Below are 11,090 nucleotides of genomic sequence, written 5' to 3' on the forward strand. Positions count from 1 at the left end.
CGATCTAGCTTTGTGGATCCATGTTTACAATTATTCTACAGACAGTGGGACCTTTCTGAAAAATGAATAAATAAAAATATAGGTCACCGAAAATTGTCCATCTTTCCTGTTTCATCTTTTTGGACCTTTACTTTGAAGGAACTACTTCCTCTTTCCGATGCTCCTTTGCGAGTTTCCTGGAATGAGAATTGACCTGGCTCTCGGCCAATAGGAGCAGCGCTTTTGAATCAAGTGACAGTGATTGACCAATGAGATCGAGAGGTCCCTTTAGTCCCGCCTCTTGGAGTCCCTCAGCGGTGCGTTAGCGTTAGCTCTCTTAAACTGTTTTAAAACTGTAGATCTTCATAACGACATTTAAAAGTAACTCCAAAGCAACCTGGCAACGCCGGTAATTTAACTCCTGTAGTTCATGTTGTCTTTAGACTCGAGACCTTTTTTTTTTTTCCTTCGTGCTTTGACATCGTAAAAACTAACTAGCACGCGAAGCTAATTCAGTCAAAACAGACACTGGATTTACTTCCTGCACATCAAACCGAGCTCTTCCAGACAGACGTGGCTAACGCAGCGATGGAGATCTGATTCGATCCCCCTCATCGTGCTGCCTTGTTAACAGGTCGGTGTGTGTAAGTTTTACGGCCCCTCTGATATCAACATGAGTGATCCGTGGAAAGAGTGCATGGACCACTGCCTGGAGGTCACCAAGAAGGCTGGAGAGGTGAGGAAGGGCCCCTTCACCGGGGACTTGGCACAGACATGACTCATGCATTTGCATTTTAAATTCATACCCTCGTATAATTTTGGTTTTAGACCAATGACAGTTGATTTACAGTGGACTAGTCTGAAAAGTGTCAAAGGCTTTGACAGTTTAAATCAGCTCGTCTCCTCTTCAGACATGTTGTCAACGTGGTTTCTCCAAAGTTACCTTAGCTTGTTAATTCCCCCAGGATGAGAGCACTCATTTTGTCAGAAGAGGCTGATGTTATTTATTTATTTATTTTTGTGATGATAGCTTTTTGAGGTGAAATGGTGAAATATTTTTATATTACTTTGGCAGAGAGTTTACCAAGAATAGCATACAAATCATCCACAGATGTGTGTTTCCAGTCATGTCCTTTCATTTCGCATGTGTAAATTGCAGCAGTGAGTTGTGTTGAAAGAAGCGGTGGGTCTGATGCATGTCCATGATGTCATAACTGTCTGGAAATTATGTATATAAAAATTAAAAGACAGGACAGTGACGTCCAAGATACAAGGAGGAAAACAAATCATGAACAACAAAATACAGATGTAGTTAGTCATCCCAAAAAGAAAAAAGGGCAAAAAATTCCCCCCTGCTGAGTCTGTTGTTGTCTTCTGTCAGATGGTTCGTGAGGCACTCCAAAAGGAAATTGCTGTCATGCAGAAGAGCTCACCGGTTGACCTGGTGACTGAGACGGACCAGAAAGTTGAGCAGCTTATTATATCCTCCATCAAGGAAAAGTACCCCACACACAGGTACTTAACAAGACCAGATGGATTTGGTATGTAAGGAGTAATCTAATTGCAGATCATTGATAGAAGAGCCTGGAGTTATTGAGCTTTTAATCTATTTATTTATGTAGTTTTCACCATTTAATGCTCTTTAAAGCTCAAGTATTATGTCACATGTTTTTTATGATTTAAATGCATTACCACACAAGTTCAGAAAAAGAATTTTGATACCAAAAATGTTTGAATAATTTGTATATTAAACATTTTATTTGTCTGTTAAATTGTTAATTGAACAGATTATGTTCTAAATGCTGCAGGAAATCATTCTCAACAATGACAGGAGGAAAAATCCAGTGTGAAAATACTGAATCTTCTTATTTGTTTGTGTTCAACATAATTATTTCTTTCCTAAAAGTTCTTAAAATAAATGCAACATTGACTTAAGCGTGTTTGCAGGATATAAATATAATTTCATATAGAAAAATGAGGACATGACCTCAGTGTACTACATGGATCCAGGCTAGAGGAACTGTCCTTAAAATTATGTTGTATATAATTTTTAATGTACAATTAGGACACGTCTGGATATTATTTTGTCAGTTTTTTGCTGACCATTTGTTTCTTTTTTGCTTTTTTTTGTGATCTCGAAGCTTCATAGGTGAGGAGTCAGTAGCAGCGGGTGCACCAAGCGTTCTGACTGATAATCCCACTTGGATCATCGACCCCATTGACGGTACCACCAACTTTGTGCACAGGTGCTACTGTCTGCACTTAAATACTGTATGAACCACTGAGAAACTCAATATTTATAATGCACTGGATCGTTTTTTATCTTTGTCGCCCCTTTACTATTTTTATCTTTTAATTAGGTTCTGTCTTGGCTTGTCCTCTCTGTCTGGGATAATTAGACAACGTAGATGAAACTGAACTGATAATAGAAACCGATTCCTCTGAGCTTTAACCCACAGGGAGTTCATTAAACGAATGTTTTACACTGTAAATTTCTTTTGTGCTAGGTTTCCATTTGTTTCTATATCAATTGGCTTTACTGTGAAGAAAGAGGTAAGTTTTTTTTTTTCCAGTGTAATTACAGGTTAATGACAATGTAGCATCTTAATTATTAGAAAGATTAAGAGAGTAATATCTGATCAGGGCTGCAGCAGTTTTCCCAGTTTGCGTAGCTGTTCTATTTTTGGCTTTCCTCCCACACTGCTTTAATCCCTGCTGTTTTCTGACGCTTCTTGGTCTCAGATAGAATTTGGGATTGTCTACAGCTGCATCGAGGACAAAATGTACACAGCACGAAAAGGAAAGGGAGCATTCTGCAATGGAGTCCCCATCAAAGTGTCTGGACAAGAAGGTGAACATTGACTAACACGTTTTAATGCAGTTTGTTAGGAATCCACCAGGTGGGGGTAAGAGAATACCACAATTCTTTGCTTTGTGTGATCAGCTCTACACAGTGGAATCTTACAGAGGCTGCACATTATTCACACAGTTTGTTTTTTTCCTACATAGGACTAAACTAATTGTCATATGTGTTTTTTTTGTTTTTTTTAAGATATTAGTCAGTCAATGGTACTGACAGAAATGGGCTTCAAAAATGATCCAGAGCAGTTCAACACCATGCTGGCCAACCTCAAAACCATCCTCACACTCCCTGTGCATGGGTAAATATTCTTTTATGAACCAGTTGTGATTATTAAACTTCTGATTGACAGTACAGTAATTACATTTTAATAACACACCAAACACTCCCTGAGCAGCAGCATAGTCAGAAACTCAACAGAAAAACAACATTTGCATCAAATTCTCATGAAATTCAAAAAGAGAAGTTGGACAGTAACTGGCCTTTTTCTTCCCCCCCATTTTAGTATGAAAAATCACTATCTGATTTAATGGTGCACACAATGTGAGTGCTTTTTTCACATACAAAAAGAGAGGAAAACAAATTATCCACTGAAAAGATGGCGGTACGTTAACTTTAAGACTTGATCTAACGATTCACATTCTTTTAGCTGTATTATTTCTAGATGTAAAACATTTGTTACTTGCAAGGTAAATCAGCAGTCTCGATCGTTTGGTCCATAAAACAGGAATTAGTGAAAATCGGCTGTCACAGAGCCCCATGTGACATCCGTAATAGCTCACTTTGTTCAGCTAAGAGTTGAATGTTCGTAATGTGATGCAGCAGCAAAGTTAAATTTTTGTTAGAATTTTCACAAATTTAATTCAGCTCTGGTATAATTTGCAGGAGTGTGAAATCAAATAGAGCAGGCTGAGATCCATGAGATATAAAAAAAACAAAACAAAACAGCAACATGCTGGTTAACATGTACGCATTGTTTCTTGAGACTGCCTTTTTAAATCCGGCACAGGAAGAGAGTACCCTACCACCATTATTAAGTTTTACACAGGGGAGCCTTTTAAGCTAGAAGTTAATACACATACCAAATAGCTGCAGTGTCGATTGTTAAATTTATGGCCTTGGGACCATTGTTTCATGTGATTTGCCTCCATCTCCACCCACATTTCCTGTTTGCAATACTACTGCAACTACTAAGTTAAAGGCAAATCTACCAAAGCGTTCAAGTCAAATGATCCTAAATGGATAATAACAGAATATAAATACCAAATTATAGGGTCATAATGCAGTTTTAATTCACGAAACCTGTCATGTTTACAGCTTTAAAGATCTAGAAACGCCATGAAAACTTTTACTGAAACATCTGGAATTCACACACAGTCAAGCGCAGAGTTAACGTCCTGTCTCCTTCCATAGAATCCGCTCCCCCGGCAGTGCAGCTGTCAACATGTGTTTGGTAGCGTGCGGCTCGGCCGATGCTTACTACCACATGGGCATCCACTGCTGGGACATGGCTGGAGGGGCCGCAGTTGTTAAAGAAGCTGGAGGAGTTATCATAGACATTTCAGGTGAGTCAATGGAAATGTCGGAGCCCTTCAAAAAAGTCAAATTTTTCAAAGGCTACTGAGTCATTGATGACGAAAATGATGATGGTCGGCAGGGTGTCTGACTTGTGGAAAACTGTGGCAGCGCTGTAGCAGATTGTTTTATGGAACAAAGCAAAGAGACTGGGCTGCACAACAAAGATATTATTGTTCATGAATTATTTATTATTACTAATTCCCGTTGTTTTTGCTTTTTATCTATTTCTCCCCACAAATGTTTGTGAAAAACAGTCAGAGATGAAGAGAGATAAGTTACTGGCTTTGCACTTAAAATAGGAAGCAGCAGGATTTGAGAAATGTGACATTAGGTTTGGCCAACAATGCTGCAGACATAACAGCTGGCTAAAGATTTAGGATGCAGAAGAAGTTGCACTGGACTCTGCTAATGAGTGTTTATCTAGTCGAAGCGGTGCTTTGAAAAGATCAGCAGTACCCTTATTTTCTGCCAAAACACCCCCGTCTGTAAATCCACAATTTACAATAATAAAGGGCGTTTAGGTGGCGGAGCAATGATTTTTGAGGCACCTTCACCTCACTGGGGTGCCTTGAGGTTGAAAGAGCTGGGTTCAGTCAGCTGAGGCCCTCCCTCCCTCTGATAAAATCACAAGGTCAAAGCTGCTTTTCTCAAAATCTGATCCCATTTCATATCAAATTATAAAGTGAGATAGAGACCAGATCTCATGAATTCAGTGCCCACATCTTCAGCAATCCGCTTTATACACACAAACAAACGCTCTGACTGTCTCATTGAATAGGTAGCCCAATTAGCCCTTCATTCAGCACAGTTTATGCTACATTGTTGACATAAAGACTTTGTTTAATTTTGTCAGTGATGGATCGTTGCTAAGTATTCTGCTCTGTGGAAATAAAAAGGTTCTACAAAGGCTTTTGAAATTCTATTCAGTGGCTCCTGCAGATTATCATCTTTGCTTTGCAGTAACCAAGGAAATATTTAAAGTTGAATTCAAATTGAGTTCCTTTTAAAAAATAACTAAAAATCCACAGTGAACGTGAACTAAGAAGAAAATGTATTCAGTTGTTTGAGTAGTATATTCTAATATATTCAATTATTTTCATTATGTCCAAACTATTCGGGTTACTAACAAGGTTAAAATAGGAATTCTGTTATTTTATGAACTGCCCTTTATAACCCTTAGCACAGAAGACTTAAATGATTAATTGATGATCATTTTGCTGATTAGTTTTCTGTCAATCAGTGAATAGAGGAATCACTTTAGCTCCAGCAGTGGCCTCTAGGAGCAATACATTTTGGGCTGCGAGCTGATTTGTTCACATTCCGACTGCACAAGCTTTTTAACTATGCACTGTTTAGAATTCACCATAGACCAAATGATAATTATTATTTTCTGCGTTAACCAGGTGGACCCTTTGATCTGATGTCTCGGAGGCTGATTGTTGCCAGCAGCAGGGCGATAGCAGAACGCATTGCGAAAGAGATAACAGAGTTTAATGTCGGCAGGGACGACACAGACAACTAGTAAACTTCCACTCTCTCCTCAGCTGAAGGTCATTTAAACACCCAAGTCTTTGCTGTGTCACTGGTAAGGATTCTGTCTTTGCCTCAAGAATCAAAGCTTTAAACTCACTTCTGAAGACCAGTTGAGTGAATTTTTTTTAAATACTTTCAGCCTTTTTACACTCGTTTCCTTGTTATTGTTATATTTCTGCACTTAGCCACTCAGACACATATTTTTACTCTGTTGTGACTTATTTAGAGAAAAATGGATGGAAAATGGAAATAGGAAGATTTGATAAAGGAATCTGCGTGTCATGTTAAATTCTTGATTTTATTATATAGCCATTTTTATGACATATTCATTTGTATGAATGATGCCGCTAATACAAGAGCAAGGAACTTAAGTGATAAAGTACCTCACTTCAACAACACCGAAGTCATTTTAATATAAATTATTTCAGGTTTTGATCAATAATTTTGCTTTCCCGCTCTTAAGTTACTGCATTTTTTAAATGTGTGTATAGATACATTAATTTGTAGAAGAAATATCCTGTTAAGTTTGCATAATAAGAAGAAAATCACTTCTCCACTGAAATGAAAACGTGCAGTTTGTCTTAGTGATTTTTTTGTATGAATTAAATGAAAGCAGCAAACAAGATAAGAATAACAATTAAAAAAAGTACTATAAATACCTCCCACTTGCGCCCCGCCTCTGTATGACACACCGCAAATTCATGCCATTAAATCCCACACAGGCATGTGTCAGCATGCATGTACTTGTTGGCCATACCCAAACACTGAAGACACAGAAGAAATCATGTTTTACTTCAGCTTGGTGTCATGACGTCCCCCCAGTAAAATACATGTATGGACCAGTTTAAAAATGAAGCAAATCCTTCCTCATCCAGATATCCCAGTTCCTCTCTGCTCTTGTCAAGTCTACTTTAAAGGACTATTCTCTTTAGAGAATGGAAAATCCCATTCTTTGCATTCAGTCTCCAGCAAGGCTCCTAAAAATGTCAGTGTCGGCTCAACATCGGTGTCTATGAGACAAGTGTTCAGGACATAAATAAATGTCCATATTCACTATGACTGAGAAAAATTAGAAACTTTTGTTTCTCCTTTTGAAGTCTATAAAATAAGAGAAACGTCTCTTGTGACGAATCGGATACCAACTAAACAAAAAACCAGGAGTCTCATAAAAGCAGACTACTGCTACCGTTGATTTAGTGGAGAGATAAAATCATTCGCAGTCTTGACGCCATGTAAAATCTCTGCTGCAGTTTCCCGTCTTGCCCTTTCAGTCAGTGCTGAGGATGCTGCACATGCAGAACTGTGGACTGCCCCGCAGGGCTGATGTGCTCTATGAAATGGCCCAGAGTTTTGCTCTCTGTGGACTATTTTCTCTTCCTTTTTTTTTTTCAGTTTGTGTTTGCTGATGACTAACAAATTGTTTTAAAACACTTTACTTGAGCAAACCCAGCTCCTCCGTGCTGCCCTCGCCTCCACCCCTTCACAGGAATCAATGGTCCATGTTAGTCTGCAGCAGGGGGTTCAGACGTAATCACCAGCGTTGGGATTGATTTCCAGAGTCAGCCAACTGAAAGCCAAGCCCTGAAAAAACCTTTTCATTGTTTAGATTTGATATTTCTTTATTATTTACAAACTCATAAATGACTCTGATCACCAAGCCTTTAATTTCACTTAGTTAGGTTTCTTGTCTTTTTGCCAGAAAGGAAATACCATCCGTTGTCCTTCGGAAAACTGGCAAGGCTACTTTTTCCTGCCTTATCCCCAAAATGAGTCCCAGGAGAGTGTAGAGTCAGACTCTGTAGATTTTTCTCAAACGCTTCAGTTAGGCCTTCATTTAGAGTTTCTGTTTTTTACTCGCTCTGTTATATCCTCCCTTTTGTCCTCATGTGTGTCCTTTTGTAATCCTTTTTGTTCTTTGCCTTCGGCTTCATGTGCAACACTTCATACACAATGATACTGCTCCCACAAGTTTTTGACTTCAGGCCATAATTTGAGTTCTACATGGATATGATTTCTACTAAGTTTCTCTTTCTGGTTTTTTTTTTTTTTTTCTTTTCTTTTTCGGCTTTGTCTGCTGTCGAGATAAACTGACAACAAGGTGAAACAAATTCATATTTGTTGTATGTTAAACAAACTGATTCTAAAATAACTGCAAAACTAAATACATTTAACGGCCAGTATAAACCTTGTGACTGCCCTCAGTGCTTTCTCACCTTTGCTGCAGACACAGAAGGAATCGGAGGCAGCATCTGTATTAGACCACAGCTATAGATTGGACAGAGATATATCGATTCTCTATGAGAATATCAAATTCTCATTTGAAGTGGACTTATAAAGATGAATGTGGAGCTGGACTTGTACAACTTCTATCCGAATTTCCAAGTATTGAATTCCACATCTTATTGTATTTTCATATTGTCAGCCCACAGTCCACAATTCATTATTGATCCCAAGAAAGAGTGGAGCTGACGATTAAGAAGTCGTCCTGTAATTTTAACCATCCATCATCAAGTCCTTGCGATTTTTCAATATTCAACCTTTTACATTGTACAGTCAGAAAAGATATTTTCTCCTGCTTCTGCTTCCTTCACTAGCAGTAATTTCTCATCCTTAAACCAGACACGCAGCATGTGAAACTGCTTCCATGTAGTGACTCAAATTCTGAAAATGCAGTGCAGCACACTTAACCCTTGACGTAATAACCAGTCTTAAATTATACATGGACCTGCGGTAGAAGAGCTCGGACACACCAGCAGCTAATCAGAATTGTTTCCGTCTAATTCATCATTTCAGTCGTTGAATGATTTTCCATGAAATTTCAGATCAGACATTCAGAGTGCCCAGAGGTGGAATCCCGTTGACTTTGTCTATCTCCAAACCTTTCTGTTGCTGCTGTTTTGCTTTGAGGTTTTTCGGTGAAATGCCTCCACAACTATTGGATGGATTGGCATGATATTTGTTGCCCCTGCGGAGGAATCGAAACAATTCAAGTGTTTCTCTGACTTTTTATTATTTGGCATTATCAATACTTTGGTTCACGATTAAATAAATGTAAAGATGATGGCTTTCCCATCAGCCTCAGCTGTATTCTGGGTTGTCCCTAAGTGGCGCCCGCTGACATGGTAACACATGTAACTAAGGCGGTTAACATGCTATACACAACCTGCTAAAAATCATTATGTGAGTGTTGTCATTGTGAGCATTTTAACTGCTGACTTAAGCGCCTTTGTGTCCAATTACGCCAACACAGTGGTAGCAGCACGCTTGTGGACTCCTTTGAATAATACGACTCAAAGGAAACTTGGACGAAAGAAAGCCTGCCTGAAATTGCCGCTCATCTTTCAGGGAGCACCGCTGACCTTCAGCAACTTCAGCATCATAGCAGGCTTCGGTTACAGCTGTGATTCCAGGGAGCCAAACATCCAAAAACATCCGCCATCTCGGATAAATTATTCATACCAGATCTGCCAGGAAGGCAGCAGGACTGATGGATTTGTTTTGCCTGTCCTATTACTTCTGTCTGCCTGTCTCCCAACATTTTACAAAGCGTCTTATATTTAGTGCACAACTGGGACAACAGGGTGACAACTCCTCTCCCGCTGCTCCCGGTCAAACAAAACTTTCAACAACCCCCCCAACCCCCCCCACCCCCCCACGATACCCTGTACAGATGGTGAATTCAACAGAGGCCTGTTTGTTGTTGCTGTGCTGCTTTAGCATCTGATTCCTCGTGAACTGAGGAGCTGCTGTAGTAGGATGACAGCGTTATCTTCCAGCTCCACCACTGTTAATCAGGACTGATATCAGATGACTGACCTACTTTGGGACGATCTGATTTGGTAAATGAGCGTTTGCTCGTCCTTTGGTGAGCACATATGAAACAGGAGGAACAGTCGGGATATTTCCACACTCATGAGTTTTAAAAGGTGTGGCAGTGGATGAACGTCATGTCTGAACAAGCCCCCCCCTTTTTTTTTTCTCTTCACAGAGAAAAAGTTTCAGACAATGCAGGATATAATGCATGATTTAGTGTCTATCTGCAGGATGGAAAAAATAAAATAAATAAATGGGAAAGGGCATCACTTGTAGGTCACCTGGGTCAAATGTTTCCTTTATGGATGTCTACTGTGTTTTGAAGTGTTTAAATGAACTATTATACTCATTTTGAGCTGAACTGATGGAAACACAATATATTTTGTATTGTGCACAATGTATTTCTTAAAACATCCGGCATTTACCACCAACTGTACAATCCTTGCAGCAGTGTTAATATCCTGCAAGACAGTTGTCAAAGTTTCCTGTTTGGTGCTTTGAGGAATCAGCTGGTAGCCTTTCACAAAACATTACTGCATTTTTGTTGCTGAATTGCTGGGCTAATACACTTTATTGTATGTTTTTGTGGGTAGGGTAGCTGTTGAGAATTTGGCAGCTCAATCATTATATTGTAATTAAAGACTCCTGCAGTGCAGCATTTCATTTTGTTGAGGAGAATTAGTTAGCATTGAAGTTCAAATAGATGCATGTTAAACGTACAAGTCTGTATCTGTGTGTCTGCAGCATATAGTCAAACTAACACACTCTATTGTCAAGGCTGTATCCAACTTACATAAGGCGCAGGGAGAAAATGGGCATGCACACAGATAATCTACCCTGACTCACCAGGGGGACCTTTCAAAGTATTTTCCACCAGTGGAATACAATAAAAGAACATAAAAGGAAAGCTCAATGGCAGCGGAACGGTTCGGAGATGTAAAACTAGCAGGAGTTTTGCTTGTCATGCCAAATCCAATGTTAAAGCTAACCCGGGGAGAGGATTGCACGCTTTAATTCTTCCAAAAGCTCAAAGAGTTTCACCTTCAGAAACCATTACTTCTGTGCACCAGCTGACATGAAAACTATATGAGGTGTTGTCATCTCCGCTGTTGTATGTTGTGTGTTGGTGCAAGATGCCTTTTTTTTTTTTGTTTTGTTTTGTTTTGTGGCACCCCCAGATTATCATCAGTCGTCAGAAAAGAATGCTCAAAACTTTTCCACTCACTCATGCAACCACAGTGCAGTAAGTGCAGCATCATGTTATTGCAGGTCCGTCCTCATGAGAACAGAATGTTTTTTGTTTTTTTTTTGCTATGAGGAAACGTGA

The 11,090-nt window shown here is 39.3% G+C and overlaps 1 protein-coding gene across 1 annotated transcript; it reads left to right on the plus strand.

Moving 5' to 3' along the window:
- The first annotated feature begins 285 nt into the window (after positions 1–285).
- LOC115060899 (inositol monophosphatase 1-like) lies at positions 286–6,838 on the plus strand. Its single transcript, XM_029529042.1, has 8 exons — positions 286–715; positions 1,361–1,494; positions 2,121–2,225; positions 2,487–2,532; positions 2,722–2,830; positions 3,032–3,140; positions 4,253–4,404; positions 5,821–6,838. The coding sequence occupies exons 1-8, from the start codon at positions 653–655 to the stop codon at positions 5,937–5,939; spliced, it is 837 nt and encodes a 278-aa protein (XP_029384902.1). The 5' UTR covers positions 286–652; the 3' UTR covers positions 5,940–6,838.
- Positions 6,839–11,090: the final 4,252 nt, after the last annotated feature.

This window comes from Echeneis naucrates, chromosome 20, assembly GCF_900963305.1.
Source record: "Echeneis naucrates chromosome 20, fEcheNa1.1, whole genome shotgun sequence".
Taxonomy (NCBI): domain Eukaryota; kingdom Metazoa; phylum Chordata; class Actinopteri; order Carangiformes; family Echeneidae; genus Echeneis; species Echeneis naucrates.